Source organism: Artemia sp. Qi Xiang Cuo, chromosome 19, assembly GCF_049724085.1.
Source record: "Artemia sp. Qi Xiang Cuo chromosome 19, ASM4972408v1, whole genome shotgun sequence".
Lineage (NCBI taxonomy): Eukaryota > Metazoa > Arthropoda > Branchiopoda > Anostraca > Artemiidae > Artemia > Artemia sp. Qi Xiang Cuo.
Window position 1 is genome coordinate 33,641,909 of NC_142812.1, and position 23,544 is coordinate 33,665,452.

Here is a 23,544-nt window from a genome sequence, read left to right on the forward strand (position 1 = left end):
AAAAAAAATTCTCGACCAAAACCAATTTTGATCCTTATTCGTGCACCATTTTCATTGGAACCATAATTTTTTTAAACTTTTACTTGTGCACTGGGGTCCACCTTCCCCAAGGACTTAAGCATAAAAGTCTTAAGCCAAACGAAAAAATTACCCTTTTTCTGATCCCATTATCAAGGGGGGGGGGCATGCCCCAGAGTAAAATCATGTTTATGCATAAGGCCTCCTTGACTCAGGGACTTATAGTTTTAAGTTTCAAGCGATTAAAAAAAGGAAAGGGCCCTTTGTCAGGCCCTATTTTCGGGGAAAACGGTATTTTATTTATATTTTTCCTTGGGCCTTTGGGTCCAGTTTGCCCCCCGCCCCCAGCCGAAATTTACTTTCTGTAGGAAAATATTGTCAATACTAAGATAAGCCTGCATAATTCAAGCATCCAGAGAAACAGGTCAGTCTTTTTTAGTATATCTTTACCTTTATGGTATTCTATGGTTCATTTTAATTGGCTCTAGATTTGCCCCCTCCCTCCGGATTTTGAAGAAATAGCGCCACTGTTCTAATAGAACATGACTTATAAACCATCAAGTTTGTTGCTAATATTTTCTTGTTGATTGAATTGTTTGTTGCTAAGTAACAGAGGGTCGCAACGAGTCCCCACGTAGAACATTAAAAAGAACAGAAAATTTTATGTTAGATGGCAGTCTTATCTCTAGAATTTTGGTTTTAACGGAATACGACAGACAATTTGGCTGTCATGTTCCGAAGGGGCAATCGGAACTGTTGCCACTTCTTATTACCCAAATGGTGGATTTACTGAACGGTTGACTGAATAATAGCTTAATAATAAAATAGTTTGGGGCGGCAAGTAGCATTCCCATTACAGTGTCACATAAAAATGAGGATAGTTATTTATATTTATCAGAACTTAATCAATTAACAAAAGAATCTGCTTCAAATGTAAAATAAAGGAAGCATTAAAGTGGCAATCCAAGGCTAGAGTAGATGTTTCTCTTTTCTTCTAAATATGTTTCATCTCGAACAAATCCTAGCTCCTGAAAAAGTAATACAGATTAGTAAAAATATTGAAAAATAGATTTCTTAGTTAAAAAACACGGGTAAAATCAAGAAAATCAAAGCTAGAAAGTAGGTCAGGGAATGGCGACGTCATCTAGCTAAGCTGTTCTTAATGACTGTAAATAACAAACAGAAATTCCAATTCTTCATCAAATTTTTTGACAGAATCACTAAATTTTAACTTTATTTTGATCAAATATGAATTTTTCGAGAGAAAGAAGATTCATTTTTGTTGAACAAGTTTTTTTTATGGACAATAACACAAGGATTGTGTTTTTTTTGTGTCAGAGTCATAATTTCAAGCCTAACAAAAAAGAGATATTAAAGAATATGACAATCCAAATTTTTTGGTTAGGTTTTTGATAAGGTTGGTGATTTGTTTTTTTTTCTCAACATGCGAAATAGAGTTCCATCTTTTATCATTTTCGGCTTTTTTTTATCTATGAAAAAATTAGTTATTTTCTCATTGAACTAAAGATGTTTAGTCTATGAGACTAAATTCATAAAAGATGGCATACATACACATGTATGCCATCTTTTATGCAAGTTCTATAGTATTTTGCCACAAGAGTATTTTACCAGCATTTCCAGCGTCTGTTGGAACTTTCTTCTTGCTACCGCCATTGCGAATAACTCTCGTATTGATTCTAGACCTTTTGTTGGAATATAACAGAATATGTATTTTTCTACAGTCAAAAGGAATCCCATCGCCATCTATAATCTCACAAGAAAACAAAGTGGTATAGTTCGTACAGTGTGCTCTTTATCTATGAGGAAAGTCCTATTGGCCAATTACACTGGCTAAAATATAAGTATTAAAGACACCTACTATACTGGCAGATTAATTTTATCACGCATTCATTATAAGAAAATATACACAGTGAAAAAAAAAAAGTAATTTCATCAATGTCTCATGCAAAAAAATAGGACCAATACATGTCTGCTGCGGATTTGTCACTGAAAACCAATTAAACATACCTACATTTTGTTTTTACATTTTATTTTTATATTTTGTTGCTGCATTTAATATTTCCCGAAAATACGATATTTTAAGGCAACAATATCTCTCTCTATACTGAAAAATAGTCGATCATTCACCTTCACCCCACCCCAGCACATATCTACACCCCTAAGCTCCAAGTCAAAACAAATCCCCTCCTCATACAGCTACTTTCGGCTTCATAAAAGCTGGAAATAGCAATAGAAAATACAAAAATTCTTTGTTAGGTGTGGCTGTGTGCTTTAATAGTTCATATCGAAAATGGCAAGTTCTCTGCATAGACGTTGCAAAACTACACTCGAAAAATTTTGTTATATTTGTGGACGTTTTATAATAAAATTACGAGGAAGAAATTTATCGCAAGAAGAGAAAATAGCTTATTTTTTTGTATTTCGGGTCCAAAGTTGGTGACCAAGATAAAAGTTGGGCCCATCACGTGTGCTGTGTAAGTTGTAATGTGGCTCTTATTCTGTGGATGAAAGGTATCAGAAATTCTATGCCATTTTCTATTCTTACGGTGTAATGGGACCCTTCAAATCATTTTAGTGACCGTTACTTCTGTCTAAAGAACAGAAAAGGATATTCAAAAAAGCAAATATATAAAATTGAATAAAACACCATCTGCACTCTGACATGTTCCTCATGGCGAAGGCCTATCTCCACCATCTTCATCATTGAATTGGAAATATATCGACATTCAAGAGGTAAGTGACAGTGATGACGCATCCTAAACTGATATAGGAAAAGATGATAATTTTGACCCTAACCTTAGATCTGAGAATTTGAATGAACTCAAATTTTATCCTTCAATCTGAACTCAATGATTTGGTGAGAGATCTAGGCAAATGGAAACACAAGGCGAAACTTTTCTGTTTTAGATTGCAAGATTGAAATGTGGTGGTAGACGGACCAAGTGTTGTATATTTCCAAACAAGAAATGTCTCTTACTCAGATTTTTATAGAATTGAAGATTTGGTTTGTCTTTGTTCTGATATAAATGGATTAACGATGGATCTACATATTAAGCATGAACCGCCAGTATGGCCTTTTTTTATAGATTCTTCCAAATATAGCTTAAAAGCTGTATTACTTCACAATGGGAACCATCTATACCAGTGCTTATTCAACTTCGATAAAAAAAAAACTCAGACAAACATGGTAGCAATTCTAGATGCAATTTGGTATAAAAATTAAATTGGCAAATTTGTGGTGATTTAAAGATCCTAGTCATATAGATGGGTCTTCAAGGTGGGTTTACAGAATATTGCTGCTTTTTCTGCTTCTGCGATAGCCGTGCATAAGAACATCATTTTAAAAAAAATGAAAAGCCAAACAGAATATCTTTTCAGCCTGAAAATAGCAATATTAAGTAAAATCCTCTCATTGAATCGGAAAAAGTTCTTCCTCGTCCACATCACATTAAGGGCTTCTGAAACAAATTGTGAAAGATATGGACAAAGAAGAGGTGTGATTTAAATATTTAAAAAGACTTGTTCCACAATCAAGTGAAGCTAAGCTTAAAGAAGGCATTTTATTGGACCTCAAATCAGAAAAGTGATTTACAACTCAAAACAAAAGTTAAATCAATAGGAATTAGCACCTTGGAAATCATTTATGAAGGTGATAATTTTTTTTAGGAAACAAGAAGGACAAGATAATTTCGGAGACCACACTGCCTTTCCATGACGATAAATAAAAGTTCAAATAGGGATAAAATCCTTTTAATAGACAGTGTTTCACAAACAGTAATAGAAATTCACAAAAATACCAGATATTTCGACGGTCACATATGCAGTGACCGTCATCAGTAGTAAAAGGTCACTACTGACGACGGTCACTGCATATGTGACCGTCGAAATATCTGGTATTTTTTCTGAATTTCTATTACTGTTTGTGAAACACTGTCTATTAAAAGGATTTTATCCCTATTTGAACTTTTATTTATCGTCAAGAAGGACAAAAATATAAAATCTTGATATAAAAGCTTCTTAAGTCATATCAAGCCATGGGGTGTCAAATGCCACTCGAAATATCCTTTTTCATTCACGTTTGAATTTTTTTTTTTACAAAATCTCGACATGGTTGGTGAAGAACAAGAGTAAATGTTCCATCAGGACATTAGGACTCTAAAAACTCCATGTCAAAGTCATTGTGACCTACCAATGCTGGGTGACTATTACTGGTTTCTAAAGAAGAAGATTTCAGGCCCTATAAAAGAATAAAGTAACATAATTCAATTCTGTTAATATAATGTTTTGATCTTCTGCTTTGTTTAAAATATGTATATCATCTGAAACACAATGGGAGTCCATTATAAATTGATGGAAATAGTATAATTAAAAATATATTTAAAATACTTTTCAGCTTCTTTCAGTACTGGTAAGATAGTCATAACAAAAAATAAAACTGTAGGTGGTACAGCTTTAATATTATTATTTTTAAATTATACACTGAAAAATTAGTTGAAGACAGCCAGTTCCATTTTTGTTTCAAAAAAAGTAAAAGTCGTCGACTGATAATTAACAGTGATTATATAATTATTAGTCTTGGTAGTAATTCTTTACCATAATTAAATCCGATTCAAATAAAAAACTAAACTACCACATCTTGTTGGTTACGACCTCTGTCGAAAAAACAAATGAAGAAGCTTTATATATTACTTGTAGAGCTTGACTGCGAACTTCTTCAGGGGCATAGGGAAGAAGGACTAGGGCTAATGCTGGCTCAGGGCAGAAAAGCGCCAGTTGGATCAGCTCGTTGAAGTTGATTTTTTCCAAATCTGGACATTGCAGGATCAGCCCCAAACGGTTGGCAATTTTAAATTCTTCTTCTTCATTCCAGTTGCTACTGAGGTTAGCTGAAATGGATAAAATATTAATCTACTACCACCCCTGTCATCCACCCCTGTCATCGTACTTGTTTACTGTAGCCCACTGCAATGTACGAGTTCTCAGTAATAGATTTGGCCAGTTCCTTTATTTGGTGAACTCTGTCAAACTATCTATCATGTGCATTACTGAAACCAATCTCAATCACGAGATAACGAGCATTAGTTCTGTCATTGAGGGATATATGCTCCTCAGGTGAGACCGAGTACGCACTGACAATGCGAAATATGGAGGAGCCATATATCCTACTGATGTCTGAATCTCCCAAAATCAGCAGCCCAAGCAGCTTTGTTCGTTAGAGTAACCCTTCCAAATAATTCTGTGATCACAGGGAGTACATTCGGGGCAAGCCTGCCATCATTCCCCAAGAAGGTTTTAACGTTCACCATAGCGTATGGCTCCGTAGCAACCAAACTGGTAAGGAGGGGTCTGACCTGTATGATCTGTCTCTTTTGTACAAGCTTCAATTTTTGGCTCCCGATTTGGACTTGTTCTCCGCCTTGGTAAATTGCTTGGAACCTTGTGCTTCCTAGATCCCAACCCCTCCAATTTTGAAAGTACCTTTTTAGTAAGGGTATTTTCATTGAAAAATGTTTTTTTTTTTGTATTTCCATTAAAAAATTGAAAAACAAAAAATTTTCCCCGTACATTTTAAAAATCCCCCCACCCTAAATTTTCGTGAATTGACGGCACTTGCTGTTATTCCAAAATTTATTAAAGCTCGTCTATTGTACCTAACAGATTTTCTGTGTGGTAAGATAACTTAGGTTCTAACAAAAAGGTAAATCTCCTCCCAGAGAGGCGGGAAGACGGGAATTTCCTCCTAGTCCCAGTTGAATATGATACCTACCATAGCCCAAACAAATCATCTTGTCTTGACCTCTTTCTTACGGATTACCCAGATTCCTTTAAGGTTGAGGATCATGCCTTCACAAGGGACCACGTTACCGTCATGACGCTTGGAAATTTTCGTATTCCTCCCCCTGTAAAGCATGAGCGACAAATCTGGCAATAGAAAAAGAGGAGACTAGGATGGATGAAGTAACACACTTGCTTCTCAACATTGGAGAACCTTCCTCCGTGAAGAGCCTGAGAAGCTTCGCAAGAAAATACTTGCAGACCATAGTCAACTGTATCGCAAGTTATATCCCATCGAAGTAAATCAAGGTGCCCAGCAAGGACAAACCTTGGTTCAACATCCATTGCAAAGAGGCTATCCGAGCAAAACAAAAGGCACACAAGCGATGGCTCTTCCCAAAGAGCGAAAAGGAGAGACTTGATTTCATAAAAGCCCGTAAAGACGCAATTCACACGATTCGGCAATCACGGGTTCAGTACAAAAATAAATTTGCTACCAAGCTCCAAAATATCTCTGCTGAGAGCAGACGAAGAGTTGTCAAAGAGGCTTTACCGTAATTTAAAGGAACTTCAATTCCCTATATATAAGCGACGGGACTACCGTTTAAGAGCCACAGGCAAAAACCGAAGCTCTTGCCAAGGTGTTTGCCGAATTCTCAAATCTAGCTGACGACAGTAAATACGTTCCCGATTTCCCTGGTCGAACCGGTATTATACTTGATCGTGTGAACTGTTCCACTCCTAAAGTCCTTCGCATTCTGCAGTCTTAATGTGACCGAATCCACGGGTCCTGACAGTATACCTAATGTTGTCATGAAATCCTACAGTGCCAAATTGTCTGAACCTTTGTTATTGCTTTTGCAGCTTTATTTTCCTCTGGAACCTTTCCACACATATGGAAATCTAACTATGCTATTTCTATACCTAAACCAGATGACAATCCAATAAGCGTAGGCTCATAGAGGCCTATTATCCTCCTCTCCTGCATTGGGAAAGTTTACGAGAGGGTTTCCAATCATTCACTTTTATCAGTATCCGACGTCAAATGACCTTTTAGGCGACCACCAATATGGATTCTACTGGAAGCGTTCAAAGCTTAACTGCTTAATGATCAAACATATTGAGTGATAGAACTTCTAGCAAATGGATACGACATCAGGTTAATCTCATTCGACATTACTAAAGCTTTCGATAGAGTATGGCATCATGGCCCACTGAAGAAAATTAACACGCATGGTGTCAGAGGGTGTCTGTTAAAGGTGATTGAGAGCTTTTTTCTGATCGTTTACTGCGGGTTGTTCTTGACGGGTTTACGCCCTTCGAACATCAGATAAAGGCAGGAGTACCCAAGGGTAGTATATTGGGACCTACGCTTTTCATTCTCTATATAAATGACATGGGATATAATCTTCAATGCCCTCTGTATCACTTTGCCGATGAAGCCACGACACATGGGGTCAGCCCAATACGTAGAGGCCCAATACAACCCTTCCTGCTCCTACTAACGGGTGTTTTAAAAATTGAAAAGTGGTCCGAAGCTTGGATGGGTAGTTTCAATACATCAAAAACAACAGAGCTGATGACCCCTCGATCAAAAGTACCACACATACACCCCAATTTCATCTTTATGAATGAAGCTATAAAGTAAGCTGACGAGCTTCATTACCTCGGAATCCATTTCTCTACAAATTTCTCTTGAAAAACCCACCTCTATCGGGCAAAAACAAACTGAGCAAGAAAGCTGGGGGTCATCCTTCGCTGCAAAGCCTTCTACCGCTCGGCTCGATTATCCCCCTTTACAACTCTTTCATCAGACCCATCACCGAGTATGGATTACCTGCTATTTGACGGCACTCCGAAATCGTCGCTGGCACTACTCTAAAAGATCCAGAATAAGGCTAATAGAGCAGATTCAGTCGTTCCACACGATTTTCTCCGTTCTATTAGTGAGACGTTTGATGTAACGTCGATGGCTGTTTTCTACAACAAAGAACTTTATCGTATTGTACTCCCCATTGTCCAACCGGCAAGAAAAGCACGAACGCACATAGCTCGACCCAGTTTTCTTAAGGTTGGCACGCCGAGACAAGAGTATTTGAAGAAAAACTTAATTCGATGTTGCACTTTGATCCAATGCACAAACATAGTGCGCAAAGGGCACTAGAATTTCCCATGATTTCCTTCATTTCTAATGTAGCTAACCAGTTTTTGTTGTTTTATTGTTTTATCTGCCTCCACCTCCATTCAAAATTGAGCCCTCTAAAATAAATACCTATATACAACAAACAACAGTTAAAATATATATTTCATAGCAGCAGATTCAAACTTGGTATAACTAGATGTTATGCAGCTAATATGATCCAAAAAGGGGTGTAATACGATAAATATTTTTTTGTCAACGATTTGAGGCTATATCCAGCTTCTGATATCCAGATTCTGATATTCATTAGTATTCTATTTTGTTTTTACAAAATAAAATCATACATAATGAAAGATATTTCTTTTTTTTACGAGATGAACTATTTCACGAGACTGATCTTGACCATCGATAGAGGAAAAGAAGAGACAGAATCTTTATTTTCTTGAAAAATATGAAAAGAGAAGTATTTCATTAGCAATAGCCTTTGGTTTTATTGTGCTTTGGTTATTTTGTGCTTTAGAGAATGTTTTATCTCTGGTTTATCAGTAATGGCGTCGGTACACAATTTTTCACATCTACGACTCAGGCCTTCACAATAATTAAAGTTTCATGTTCTATCACATAGCCACAAAAAAGAGAAAAAAAAATGATGTCATTCTTTTTGTTTTGACACCATTTTTTAGGTAAGTCACAAAAATGGTTTAAAAAACTATCCTTGTTCTTTAGAAAAATGACATCTAAAGACCTCAATTTAATAGCAGTCCAAAAATCTTAAAGCTGAAGCAGCCGTGGTCCACAAGCAGGCTAGTTTAGCCTTCAGGACGAAGCATTTTGTTTTAGCCTAGAAGACGAAGCATCTGGCCGTTTTCAGGATAAAGAGAGTTGTTACAATTATTCATTAACTTCCCTTAGTTTCACATTTTAATCACCTCTTTTTACACAACATCAGGAGCTCTAAATGATATCTATCTAAAACAATTACCAGCAATATATAGCCCTAGGTTCACACAACTGAATTTTACATTAAAATAGTTGTTCTTGTACTTTCCATAAGGTTTCATCTAGTTTCTGCTGCAAGTTTTGTATTATGATGGTCCTAAATTTAATTGAAATACTCATTGAAATATTGATCAGCCAGAAAACCAAAAGGGGGAGCTAGGATTAAAACAATTTGTTTGTAAGCTTACAAGTTTTACAAAGAGGCTGTTGTTCAGATACAGAAAAGAGTCGGCTTTGACGATGACATCTAAGATGAAATTAGTTTTATTGGAGCCAAAATACATGTCACTAATCCCATCCACCCACCCTTGCCCCATATCTAAGACACTGTTCGCCAGGGTGGCCGAGAAACACCATTAAGTACTAAGGACATTGGAATGAAATTTTTTTTACTCCTGGCTCCATCTTAGGTCTATTTGTACCTGACAACCGGGATTTTCTAATGTTTTTCTTTTGGTATACATTTCTTTCCGATTTTTACTTGGTAATAAGATGTTAGGGTTACATCCTTAAAAACTCCGCTCATTCAATCACTGTTTTCTTACCAGTTTACTGCCAATTAGTGGCAGCGTTTGTAATTTGCCACAGCAATCAGGGAGGTTATACTTTCTAGAATTTCATGTTGAAATATTTTTTTCGCTCATTTTCTGCTGACTTTTCACATGCACTCCTTATTTTCAAATTTGGCACCCGCTAAGTGTTGAACTGCATAACGGCATAGGGAAGTCTTTTTCATCAAAAATTGAGTTCCCGTGTTTTCCTATTTTTAAACAGGGTTATTTAAGTTTCCACTTAGCCAATTTAAAGAACCAAGTTTCATTTTTACTATCCTTGAGGCTCAACAGACATTGGTTGGAATATTCAGAGTGTCAATGACGATGAAACCGCAACAGCGACAGCCGTGGATTACTGGAAACCATCTTCAAGTGCGAGGGACCACTGTGGAAACAAATGATTTCTACACTTAACAAAGTTTGTCTAATGCTTCTTTATTTGCCATTTTTGAACGTAGCTTCAGAAAGACTATTCAGCCTGTTCAAGGAACCAAATAAAAGACACAAGGAGTATCTTGGCAATGGCAAATCTGGCTCCCATGATTTAGACAAGAGTTGGAATGAAACGAGCAGGAGTTATCACAGACAAACTGACGGTTTACCAGCCCCTTAGAAGGAGGCTAAAAGAATTAGTAGTGTCTTCCAGCGCACCTACGCTACAATATGATCGGGGTGTAATGTTTACATAAAAACCCATGCAATAGAAACATATTAGTTGCACTCGTTTCCGCCGTTTATCTCCCTGGCATGTAACTTTTCTTTTTCGTTTTTTCAGCTCAAAATATTTAATCCCTGCGTTTTCATCGTTTTGATTTCCAGACTCTTTTGTACATTTGTTTTTACTGGAATAACGAAACAGCAAACAGATGATGAAACTCTGTTTTGCTTCCCATCAGTCTTTTAGAATGTTTTTTCATTGCTTTTCGATGAGTGGTCTTAAACCGTTTTTTCGGCATTTATTCGGCGATGGGAAATGGACGGTCAAAATGAACGCAAATTTCCTTGATTTAAATGAATGGAATGTAGTATATGCATTTGAAAGCTGTGTTAATGTTGATACGTTTTTGCAGTTATGTGAATTGAGCTGCGACTTTGCGTTTGCACTCTATTGTTTGTAAATGACTATTTGGCGATGGCAGTAAAAAAGGTTTATCATCACAACTCAAGCTCAGTGGTTAAAGACCTATGTCCAAAAATCGTCACTGACCTTAACTTAGCAGGGTGTCGTCACTGTTGTGCCGAGCCTGAAAAGCTGGGGGAAAAATAGGGACTGGGAAAGAAAAATGTCTTAAGTTCAAATAACTTTAAAATCCGAACAAAATACGACAAAAAATAATTTCAAAATTCAACACATTTTAATATTTTTCGAACTTCAAAGTACCCTAAAAGACCAAGTCAACTTTGACAAAAATTGATCAACAAAATTTCGCTTTTCTTTCTAGAATCGCATCTGGCTCTTATAGATCTAATCTCAGAGCTTTTAGGAGTGGTACCCTATTCTCAGTCGAATATGGCTAAAACGTAAGACAGATTGAAAACCAGTCCTACAGAAATTTTACAGAATCCCAAAAAGCGATCTACCGATTTTCTACGGAATATTGCCAAGGTCTTACAGATTGTTTGAAAAGAGAAGTGGAAACACTGATTATCAGGCAAATCTTAAATAAATAACTAAGCATTTGTTAGCTTCTCAAATGCTGAAAAGCTTCCCAAGGTCCTTAAGGTTAAAACGTACTTTTCATCATGAATCCGTACAAGCATCTAATTTAAAAAAGAAAAAAAAATAGCGTCAACAAGCTATATTGCTGGAATATAAGAATTTAGCTGCTGAGGGATCACAATCGAAAAAAGTGCCTCTTGCTACCAGGGCTGAAATTTTCTGCAGGCCCACTGACGTGCAAAGGTGCCACGGGGAATAGATGGCGTGGATATTAGGGCCTACTTCTCCCCTAAAAAACTGAATTTTTAAAAATTCTGGGTATTTTCAATTCAAGCTACGAAATAAAAATTGTCATCCCAAGTCGACCTTCCTACGCTTTCTCCTTTATGCTGTTTCATCCTTGATTAATACTTTTGACTAAATTACCTCATTAAATCTCCTTGTCTCGGTAAAAAAAAAGAGCTTAAATAGTGTTAACAACCTACTTGGACGAATTATGCTAATTTCTGACAGATCAGAGCCAAAAAAGAAGATACTCTTCCACTTAAGAGCGTGTTCTATCGAGCAATAACCGTAAAACCAAAAAGCGTCGTAAATTTTAAATCACGCATTATTACTCATCAGGCATTCCCTAACCAGGCAGATTAGAGACGGTACAGCTTTTTAACAAGAAACTTTGCCAAAAATAGATATTTATAGAGAACAATACCTGAATTAAGAACAAGTTGCAAATATTGGTTCCAAGCTTCTATGTAGATCGGACTAGCCCACAAAGTTGGTACCATTGATAGATAGGTAAGGCAGTCTTCAAGTAATGATACCTAAAATTAGTTATAAAAATTAATGCATAGAAGCCTGATTTTATATTTTATTGGAAAATACATTCTAAGACCACACTGGCTATACATGACATATGAAACTAAGAGAGGAAAGAAAACAATAAATGAAAAATAAAATAAAAAAAGGTGAGAAAACGAAGCCTTTGTCAGGCAGTATAATAACATGAAAAGGAGGAGTAAGTAAATATTTTAACAAGGACCTGCATCAAGTCATCCTCAGTGCTAAACAAAAAAGAAAAAAAACACAAAAAAAACAACGAAAAAGTAACCTTTCGAAGTTTACCCGACAACAACAGAACAGACACTCCTGTTACCCACGACAGTGTCTGTTCTGTCGTTGTCGGGTAAACTTTGAAAGGCTAGATTTTCGTTGTTTTTTTTTCTTGTTTTTTGTTTAGCACTGAGGACGACTTGGCGGAGGTCCTTGTCGAAATATTTACTTGTTCTTCGTCTTCATGTTTTGACACTGGCTGACAAAATCCTCGTTTTCTCACCTTTTTTTATTTTATTTTTCATTTATTATTTTCTTTCCTCTCTTAGTTTCATATGATATCTAATTGACTTTTCTTGTATGATTGATCCTTAATTTTGAACAGCACAACATAAAGATTATATGGCGTCCTCTGGAACACCTTACATTTCTTCTAAAACGTGACACAAATTAATTCCAAAGATTTTGTTGGTGAAGAATAAAATATATCGATGGAGCCGTGCTAAATTAGATCATATACACAGGGAAAAAATAACAAAAAATTAATACAATTAATCGGCACCGGAAGAAAATCACATGTGCAGAGTGCATTACTGAAAATGACGAATAGCGCTTTGATTAAAAGGGGATGGTCTCTTGCAGCCGGATGACCAAAGAAAAAATTAATAGTAAAAAATTGCAAAATTTCAAAGGGTTTAAGAGAATCTCAATATCTTGTCGGTAGTCTGCCCCTTAGATAGACAAGCCGAAAGACCGGTTCATATAGAATCGACAGGGAACAATTTATATGATTGTCTAATTGATATTGGAGCTGGCTAAAAGAGCTTGCATACGAGCAAGGTTTGTAATCGATATGAAAATTCGGATCAAAGATGTACACCGGGGGGGGGGGGCTCTGAAGGCAGTGTTTAGACCAATTTTAAGAAGTTTCATTTAGCATGAAAATCAAACCTTCGTTCCTAAAAAAACAAACGAAGTTAAACTAGGCCCACACTTCCTAGCCTCTTCTCAAACCGGCCTCTAAGAAGCTGCCACTATAAGGCAGCGCTATCTATATAGCTTTAGTACTTCAGTCGAACCAGCGCTGTGAAGTTTTGAACTAAGGCAGCACCGAATCTGGAATTGGCAGGACGGAGCAACAGGCTGAAATTTTAGTGACCTATGTTGCTCGACAGACAAACACTTTGGCAAATATTTACAGAGGGACATCTACAGAAGGGGGGGGGGGTAGGGGTTTGAACTGCCGAAGAAATTTCGTTTGTTGAGCATATGTCCTATACTATAGGAAGTTTGGTAGTTTTCATTCTCAATCTGTTTTTTGTCAAAACCAATGTAAGAAAAATAGTATTTTAAAAATTTTAAAATACCCATTTGCAAAACTGTTGCAACTTTGTTATTTTTTTTTCAATCTGATGAACAGATTTGGTGTAAATGTGATTCTAACCGTTGTTGAATAAACACTGTTGAACGAATTCCAAAACATCGCCTAGTAGCTAGTCCGAGGAAACGCAAAATAAGGACACTAGCTCTAATTTCGGACATATTCCGACTTTTGCGGCTGAGAAGAAACCGTCAATTCTTGTTTTAAGAATACTTACGAGAAGGAATCAACACAGGCTAATTACTCTAGTTTTGTCTTTTTGGGAAGGGAGAGAGGGGGTGTTCCATATTTATATGACCGATGGAGAAGAGTATCTCCATTTATGTACCACAACAGGTTTCCAGATATAAATCAGACTAGGGGGGAAGTAAAAGCTGGTGTCTTATTTGCAATTTTTCTAGGTCGAGAGCCGATCCTACCTCTCTAGGATCGCTAATTCTTTTAATCAGAACACCTACTAGAGAGGGTTGTTGTATTTCAACAAAAATTGGTGGAAAAGTGAAAGAAGATTTCCAAGTTATGCTTTTTCGGGTCCACGCCCGATCCAACCTCTGCAGTGGGACCAAGTCACCGAATTCTTGATATCAGGATATTTTCAGAAGAGAATGTTCAATATCAACCCAAATTGATGAGAGTTAACACCTAATGTCTTAGTTTTCTTTCCTGAGGATTGGGGAACAGCATAGTCCCTTTGGGAGGCAGGGGAAGTTACACCCATTCTAGTTATCAGGGTCTCTACCTACTTGGGTTGTTGGATCTCAACCAAAGATTATTCGGATTTCAACCAGCTCATGTATTAAAAGGACTTCTGTTTTACTGTTTAAAAAATAAAAATAGACCGTCAAGAATTAATATAATCAGATTTGTTCCTGGTTAAGGTTCCCTGGTTCTTAAACTCTAATTGAGGTTTTTTCATGGCCTGAAATATTAAGTAGATCAGTTTTGAAAAAAATCGCACTAAAAATCAATATGACAGCATTTTTTTCAACATTTACTGTCCTTGATAAGGTCCCCTTGTTTATTCCAAGTTAAAATTCAAAATCTATTTGATTCCCCGGTCCATATTTCCCTCGAAGTTTGACCTGGACCACTCAAGCCGTAGAGTTGACTCCTGGAATCTAGAAGAGATACCGAATTTCCTCAGAGGTTCTCGAAGAAATCAAAGGCTGGATTTAAAAAAAAAAACATTCATGAAAATGAACGTCGTATTGGACTAATAAACCTATACTGATTGTCTTAAATATAATACTATCATACACCAAGGCCGTATCCAGGGGGGGGGGGGTTACCCGGTTTGAACCCCCCCCCCGAAATTTTTGACCGAGTCGAAAATAAGTCGAAAATTAGTAAAATCCCCCCGAAAAAGTCAAAAATTAGTAAACCCCCCCCCCCGGAAAAAATCCTGGATCCGCTCTTGGGTTACACCATATTTGTTTGTGGTAATTTATATTCATTTCAAACTTGCTTCATTATCCAGTGTAATTTTTGCTCGTTTAAGGTTATTTTATTCATGGCAATGTGTGCTCGTTTTGAGTTTTAATATCACTTTTTACTTTTAGGGAAAATTTTCAGTTTATTTTTCCTAATTGGAAGAAAAGACGAAACTTGAACATAACAACAATAACTTTGTAGACAATAAACTAGAAGATGAAAGAACTACCAGCAACAAAATTTTTAAGAATTTCTGGGAGAAAATGTAAACGTCAACAAAAGTCTCGCTATGATTTAGTTTGGCGGTTTTTAGGAAATTCCGAAACTCATTATAAATATTAATCTTGGTATAATTACCGTTAAAAACCTAATGGCAGGGTCAGAGCCTCTTTCTGTAGGCAATGGTATTCTGTTAAAAAGGCTTACAAACTAAACGTGATTACTAGAATCTACAAATCAGCTTTATGATCGTGAGTTTTCGCATATTTTGGACTGACACAATTATTTTTTTTGACCCGTTCGACAACAAATAATGCCAAGCTAGCTGCAATTGGAAGTTACAATTACAGCAGTTGACCTGAAGTAAATAGAAACAAAACTTGTCTTTCCAAAATCTTAGATTATAGAATTCAAATTTTTACTAATTAAGATTTTTAAATTATCCTTTTAAGGCTTTCAAGTGATTCCTTGCAAACATCAGAAGATGATTATGGCTATATGGTGACTAGAAAACAAAACTGCATATAAACAGATTTTTGATGCGTTTTTAAAGTTTACTTTGTACCCCAACCAAAATATCCCCCCCAAACAAAAATGCTGGTTACGTCCTTGCCAAGAAGGGAGCCGCTGAAGACAGGCACGCGTCTATTTTTGCTGATCCTTAAGTATACCGTGCGGATTCTCAATATTTTGAAACCTTGAATTCCTTCAAGATCAAACGAACGTAGGTAAAATCTTACTCGGCCCGGCTATATAACAGTTTTGCCTTAGTTAGAACCCCCTCTCTAAAAAAAACGATTCTGAAGACGCTCCCATCTGACATTACTCTGACCTTAACACCTACTAGGATATAATAGAACTCTCGAATCTAAAATGAACATTAACTATGGACCGTATGTAGGTCATAAGTGCTATTTTGATCAAGGATTATTGTTCTCTTTGGTAATTAAACTCTATTAAATTTGAGTTTGGGTGGTCTCAAAACATCTTCATTATAATAAGGAGAAAAAAAATGAGTCGTCACTTTAGTTCACGCAACAAAGAGATTTGAATAGAAAAAACAAATAACACTGTCCTTTTCTTCTATAACAAAAAAAAGTACTGTTCTATTAGCTGGGAAACCCGCGAGAAGTGAAGCTCGGTTAACGTTAATGAAATAAAACAAAATAGGATGAAAATATAATAGTTTAGAAACAACTTTCGGCTATATATTTTCACATTAGGGGGTGGGGATAAAGCATAGCATATATTAAATACGTAACCTAACCAAAACCTAGGTACCCTTTTCCCCCCCTAAACCCCAAACGTCTAAAGTTTTGCTCTCCAAAAGATTACAGAAATATTTAAATATATCAATTGAGGTGAATGATCCTTTTTTGGAAGACGTTGTATTTTATTATAATAGTAAGGATTGTAGGTAAGAAAAGGTGCCTGAAACCTCACCAAAGAAAAGGAAGGTTTTTGATGGTGTCTTCATGTAGTTTGATTAATACAGGCAGAATGTGACTTCGCTCCCTGAGGCCAAGATTTTCCAGATAAGAAGAATTTAGAAACCTTTAATCCCACTAGAAAATTATAGATTGTAACGTTGTGTCGAATGGCTACAAGATAGCAATCTTCCCGTTTTTAAACCTAAAGAAAGGCTTTTTGAGTAAAGATTCAGTTTTTTCCCTTTTCTGACAAATCCATGCTTTTCTATGACAACTATGTTTTTTTTTGTATTGGAAAGAAAAATTTCTATTTCATTTCAGTATAGACCCCCTTTGGAAATCGGTTTCTCTTCCTCGTTCTAATCGGTTGATTTGAACAGGGTTGAGTTAAACGGGGCTCACTTAAACACACCATCAAATTCCGTCACTAAAATGCGACCAGAAGCTTCGCACAAAACGAGCAATTTTTTTCCTATTAAGCTAAACTATTAAAGCCAAATTTTGAAAACAATTTTTTTTAAGGAAGAACTGTGCGAGTAACGAATAATTTATTTGGTGACTTGACTAAATAGAGATTTCCACTTATTACCACTACAAAATAAACAGCACGTATTAAAATAGACAAGAAAGCAAACAAGAAGAAATGTTGACTGGCAATATGACTAAGAACAGAGCTTAAATAAATAAGTTTTGGATTAACTATTCAATGAGCTCAATATTAAAGCCATTTTGCTTTTAAACCCTAAGTTTTCAAGGACGAAATTTTAGCGAGGTTGTATTATAAGTAGTGTGTATGTGCACAGTATCACGAGCACATTGACGAGCGCAAGAATATACACTACAGTTTCAATTGCACAAGGAATTGCACAAGAATATACAGTACAGTTTCAAAAATACATGAAAATATACATTGAAATTGCTGTTGTTTTCAATTACACATGAAAATATACATTGACATTGCGCGCTGGTTTGATGGGTACAATCTGATTTGATGGGTGGAATCAGGCTTAGTGGGAATAGTCTGGTTTAGTTTTTCAAAGAGAGTGAGTATTTGACATTTTTGCAAAAAGGGATTCGCAAATTGGACACTATGAACGATATTAATTAATATTTTGAATAATAGGAGTGTGAATGATTCTAATTAGTGATTGGATTGTATGAAGGGGGGAGAAAAAAAGGATTAAACTGATTAGCAGTTAAGGTAACCCCGAAGGGGTTGTTAGCTCAGGTAATTTGTTATAAATTTGAAACAACATCAGTCTATGAAAATGGCTAACGACGATAGAATGACATTGTGACTTGACCTAGCCTTACCTCTCCGATGTGGTCTTTATAATACACAAGTGATTTTTGGTAAGTATTGTCAATTTAAAATAGGATCTAACGGTCCCTTCGTTCCCACATGTATGAGGGCTGGGGTGGGAAAGGGGGAGTCAATTTAAGAGGGAAAACCAAAACTACTCTGAATCGAAAATAAACGGGATCTGTCTCAAGGGCAAAACTCAGAGGTCCTTCGTTCCTCCATTTCTGAGGGGCAGGAGAGGGAAGGGGTCAAGTTTGGAGGGAAAACCAAAAATACTCAGAATCGAAAATAACCGGGATCTGCATCACGGGCAAGGCTCAGAGGCCCTTCGTTCCCACATTTCTGAGGGCAGGGGAGGGGGAGGGAGTCAATTTCAGAGGGAAAACCAAAAATACACAGAATCGAAAATAAACGTGATCTGTCTCATGGGCAAAGCTCAGAGGTCCTTCGTTCCTCCATTTCGGAGGGGCAGGAGAGGGAGTGGGTAAATTTTGAAGGAAAAACCAAAAATAATCAGAATCGAAAATAAACGGGACTCTCCACCAAGGGGAAGGCTCAGAGGCCCTTCGTGCCCCCATTTCTGCGGGCAGGGGAGGGGGAGTCAATTTCACAGGGAAAACCAAAAATACTCAGAATCGAAAATAAACGGGATCAGTCTCAAGGGCAAGACTCAGAGGTCCTTCGTTCCTACATCTCTGAGGGGCAGGAGAGGGAGGGGTTCAATTTTGTAGGGAAAACCAAAAATACTCAGAATCGAAAATAAACGGGAATCTACATCAAGGGGAAGGCTCAGAAGCCATTTGTTCCCACATTTCTGAGGGCAGGGAAGAGGAGGGGGTCAATTTTGGAGGGAAAACCAGGGCAAAGCTCAGAGGTCCTTCGTTCCTCCATTTCTGAGGGGCAGGAGAGGGAGAGGGTCAATCTTGGAGGGAAAACCAAAAATACTCAGAATCGAAAATAAACGGGAATCTGCCTCAAGGGGAAGGCTCAGAGGCCCTTCGTTACCACATTTCTGAGGGCAGGGGAGAGGGGGAGTCAATTTTGGAGGGAAAACCAAAAATACTCAGAATCGAAAATAAACGGGATCTACCTCAAGGGGACGGCCTGGGCTGATGTTTGCAAGTCGAAGAATTTGTCTTTGTTGGTTTGAATGTCTAAAGTGCCTGTCTTCCTCTGTTTACATGTCTGATTCTTTTTGTTTGCATGTCCAGGTTGGTGTTTGAAGTCCAAGTTGGGTTTTCAGACCTAAGTTTTTTAGATTTTTGTGGGTGTTTGGTCCCCGGGGTTTATTATTTGAGAAGTTAACTTTAGTATTTCGTGATTTGACGTGCCTGAAATCAAGAATTAGAATAGTTAATTAGCTGTTTGGGTTTTCAGACCTAGTTTTTTAGATTTTCGTGGGTGTTAGGTTCCTGGGATTTATTATTTGAGAAGTTAACTTTAGTATTTCATGGTTTGACTTGCCTGAAATCATGAATTAGAATATTTAATTTGCTGTTTGGGAATGTTCAGACCTAGGTTTTTTAGATTCTCGCGTGTGTTTGTCTCCTGGGGTTTATTATTGGATAAGTTAACTTTATTATTGCGTGATTTGACGTGCCTGAAATTATGAATTAGAATAGTTAATTAGCTGTTTGGGTTTTCAGACCTAGTTTTTTAGATTTTCGTGGGCGTTAGGTTCCTGGGATTTATTATTTGAGAAGTTACCTTTAGTATTTCGTATTGGACGTGCCTGAAATCATGAATTAGAATATTTAATTGGCTGTTTGGGGATTTTCAGACCTATGTTTTTGAGGTTTTCGTGTGTGTTTGACTCCTGGGGTTTATTATTTGAGAAGTTAAATTTAGTATTTTGTGGTTTTACGTGCCTGAAATCATGAATTAGAATATTTAATTAGCTGTTTTGGGTTTTCAGACCTATGTTTTTTAGATTTTCGTGGGTGTTTGTTTCCTGGGGTTTATTATTTGGGAAGTTAACTTTAGTATTTTGTGGTTTGACGTGCCTGAAATCATGAATTAGAATAGTTAATTACCTGTTTAGGGTTTTCAGACCTAGGTTTTTTATATTTTTGTGGGTGTTTGTCTCCGGGGGTTTATTATTTGAGAAGTTAACTTTAGTATTTCATGGTTTGACGTGCCTGAAATCACGAATTAAAATAGTTTATTAACTGTTTGGGTTTTCAGACCTAGTTTTTTAGATTTTCATGGGTGTTAGGTTCCTGGGATTTATTATTTGAGAAGTTAACTTTAGTATTTCATGGTTTGACTTGCCTGAAATCATGAATTAGAAGATTTAATTGACTGATTGGTGTTTTTCAGACCTATGTTTTGTATTATTTCATGGGTGATTGGTTCCCGGAGTTTATGATTTGAGAAGTCAACTTTAGTATATTATGGTTTTACGTGGCTGAATTCATGAAATAGAATAGTTAATTAGCTGTTTGGGGTTTCATACCTATTTTTTTAAATTTTCTTGCGTGTTAGTTTCCTGGGGTTTATTATTTGAGAAGTTAACTTTAGTATTTCATGGTTTGACTTGCCTGAAATCATGAATTAGAATATTTAATTGGCTGTTTGGGGATTTTCAGACCTATTTTTTTTAGATTTTCGTCTGTGTTTGACTCCTGGGGTTTATTATTTGAGAATTTTACTTTAGTATTTCGTGGTTTGACTTAACTGAAATTATGAATTAGAATAGTTAATTGGCTGTTTAGGGTTTTCAGACCTACGTTTTTTAAATTTTCTCGGGTGTTTGTTTCATGGGATTTATTAGTTGGGAAGTAAGCTTTAGTATTTCATAGTTTAACTTGACTGAAATCATAAACTAGAATAGTTAATTGGCTGTTTAGGGTTTTCAGACCTGGGTTTTTTAGATTTTCATGGATGTTTGACTCCTGGGGTTTTTTATTTGAGAAGTTAACTTTATTATTTTATGATTTGACGTGCCTGAAATCATGAATTAGAATAGTTAATTAACTGTTTAGGGTTTTCAGACCTAGGTCTTTTATATTTTAGTTAATATTTGTTTCCTGGAGTTTATTATTTGAGAAGTTAACTTTAGTATTTCGTGGTTTGACGTGCCTGAAATCATGAATTAGAATAGTTAATTAGCTGTTTGGGATTTTCAGACCTAGGTTTTTTAGATTTTCGTGGGTGTTAGGTTCCTGGGGTTTATTATTTGAAAAGTTAACTTTAGTATTTTGTGGTTTTACGTGCCTGAAATCATGAATTAGAATAGTTAATTAGCTGTTTGGGTTTTCAGACATAGTTTTTTAGATTTTCATGGGTGTTAGGTTCCTGGGATTTATTATTTGAGAAGTTAACTTTAGTATTTCATGGTTTGACTTACCTGAAATCATGAATTAGAATATTTAATTGTATGTTTGTGGATTTTCAGACCTAGGTTTTGTAGGTTTTCGTGGGTGTTTGTTTCTTGGGGTTTATTATTTGAGAAGTTAACTTTAGAATCTTGCGGTTTTACGTGCCTGAAATCATGAATTATAATATTTAATTACCTTTTTAGGGTTTTCAGACATAGTTTTTTAGATCTTCATGGGTGTTAGGCTCCTGGGATTTATTATTTGAGAGGTTAACTTTAGTATTTCATAGTTTGACTTGGCTGAAATCATGAATTAGAATATTTAATTGACTGTTTGGAGATTTTCAGACCTAGGTTTCTTAGGTTTTGGTGATTGTTTGATTCGTAGATTTTATTATTTTAGAAGACAAATTAAGTATTGTTTTGTTTTAATTGACTTAAATAATGAATTATAATAGTTAATTAGCTGTTTGGATTTTCAGACCTAGTTTTTTAGATTTTCGTGGGTGTGAGGTTCCTGGGATTAATTAATTGAGAATTTAACTATAGTATTTCATGGTTTGACTGACCTGAAATCATGAATTAGAATATTTAATTGGATGTTTGGGGATTTTCAGACCTAGGTTCTTTAGGTTTTCGTGTGTGTTTGAATCCAGGGTTTTATTATTTGAAAAGTTAACTTTAGTATTTTGTGGTTTTACGTGCCTGAAATAATTAATTAGAATAGTTAATTAGCAGTTTAGGGTTTTCAGACCTATGTTTTTTAGATTTTAGTGTGTGTTTGATTCCTGTGGTTTCTTATTTGAGAAATTAAATTTATTATTTTGTGGTTTTATATGCCTGAAATGATGAATTAGAATGGTTAATTAGCTGTTGAGGGTTTTAAGACCTAGGTTTTTTAGATTTTCGTGGGTTTTTGGCTCCTGGAGTTTGTTATTTGAGAAGTTAACTTCAGTATTTCATGGTTTGATATTCCTGAAATCATGAATTAGAAGAGATGATTAGCTGTTTGTGTTTTCAGACCTATTTTTTTAGATTTTCGTGTGTGTTAGGTTCCTGGGATATATTAATTGAGAAATTAACTTTAGTATATCCTGGTTTGACTTGACTGTAATAATTAATTAGAATGTTTAATTGGCTGTTTGGGGATTTTCAGACCGAGGCTTTTTATGTTTTAATTTTTGTTTGACTTCTGGGGTCTATTCTTTTAGAAGTTAACTTTAGTATTTTGTTGTTTTACTTGCCTGAAATCATTAACTAGAATAGATATTTAGCTGTTTAGGGTTTTCAGACCTATGTTTTTTAGATTTTCGTGGGTGTTTGTTTCCTGGGGTTTATTATTTGAGAAGTTAACTTTAGTATTTCGTGGTTTGACTGTGCCTGAAATCATGAATTAGAATATTTAATTAGCTGTTTGGGGATTTTCAGACCTAGGTTTTTTAGATTTTCTTTGGTGTTAGATTCCTGGGGTTTATTATTTGAGAAGTTTACTTTAGTATTTCGTGGTTTTATTTGCCTGAAATCAAGAATTAGAATAGTTAATTGGCTGTTTGGGTTTTCAGACATATGTTTTTAGATTTTCGTGGGTGTTTGGTTTCTGGAGTTTATTATTTGAGAAGTTAACTTTAGTATTTCGTGGTTTGACATTCCTGAAATCATGAATTAGAATAGTTAATTAGCTGTTTGGGTTTTCAGACCTAGTTTTTTAGATTTTCGTGGGTGTTAGGTTCCCCTGAAATCATGAATTAGAATATTTAATTGGCTGTTTGGGGATTTTCAGACCTAGGTTTTTTTAGATTTTCGTGTGTGTTTGACTCCTGGGGTTTATTATTTGATAAATTAACTTGAGTATTTTGTTGTTTGACGTGCCTGAAATCATGAATTAGAATATTTAATCACTAGTTTATGGTTTTCAGACCTAGGTTTTTTAGATTTTCGTGGGTGTTAGGTTCCTGGGGTTTATTATTTGAGAAGTTAACTTTAGTATTTTGTGGTTTGACTTGCCTGAAATCATAAATTAGAATATTTAATTGGCTGTTTGGGGATTTTCAGACCTAGGTTTTTTAGATTTTCGTGGATGTTTGTTTCCTGGAGTTTATTATTTGAGAAGTTAACTTTAGTATTTTATGGTTTGACGTGCCTGAAATCATGAATTAGAATAGTTAATTAACTGTTTGGTTTTTCAGACCTACGTTTTTTTAGATTTTCATGGGCGTATCTGATGAAATAATTTAGGTCGTATGA

General features: G+C 35.9%; 1 protein-coding gene across 1 annotated transcript in view; it reads right to left on the reverse strand.

Annotated features, from left to right (window-relative positions):
• Positions 1 to 888: 888 nt before the first annotated feature.
• The window catches only part of LOC148940762 (kinetochore-associated protein 1-like), a 340,431-nt gene continuing 317,775 nt past the window's right edge, over positions 889 to 23,544 (reverse strand). The window contains exons 34-36 of the mRNA XM_089105067.1: positions 11,877 to 11,988; positions 4,729 to 4,925; positions 889 to 1,046 (exon numbers count right to left, since the gene is read on the reverse strand). Coding sequence (XP_088961193.1) covers positions 969 to 1,046; positions 4,729 to 4,925; positions 11,877 to 11,988 — 387 coding nt within the window. The 3' untranslated portion in view covers positions 889 to 968. The remainder of the gene's footprint in view (positions 1,047 to 4,728; positions 4,926 to 11,876; positions 11,989 to 23,544) is intronic.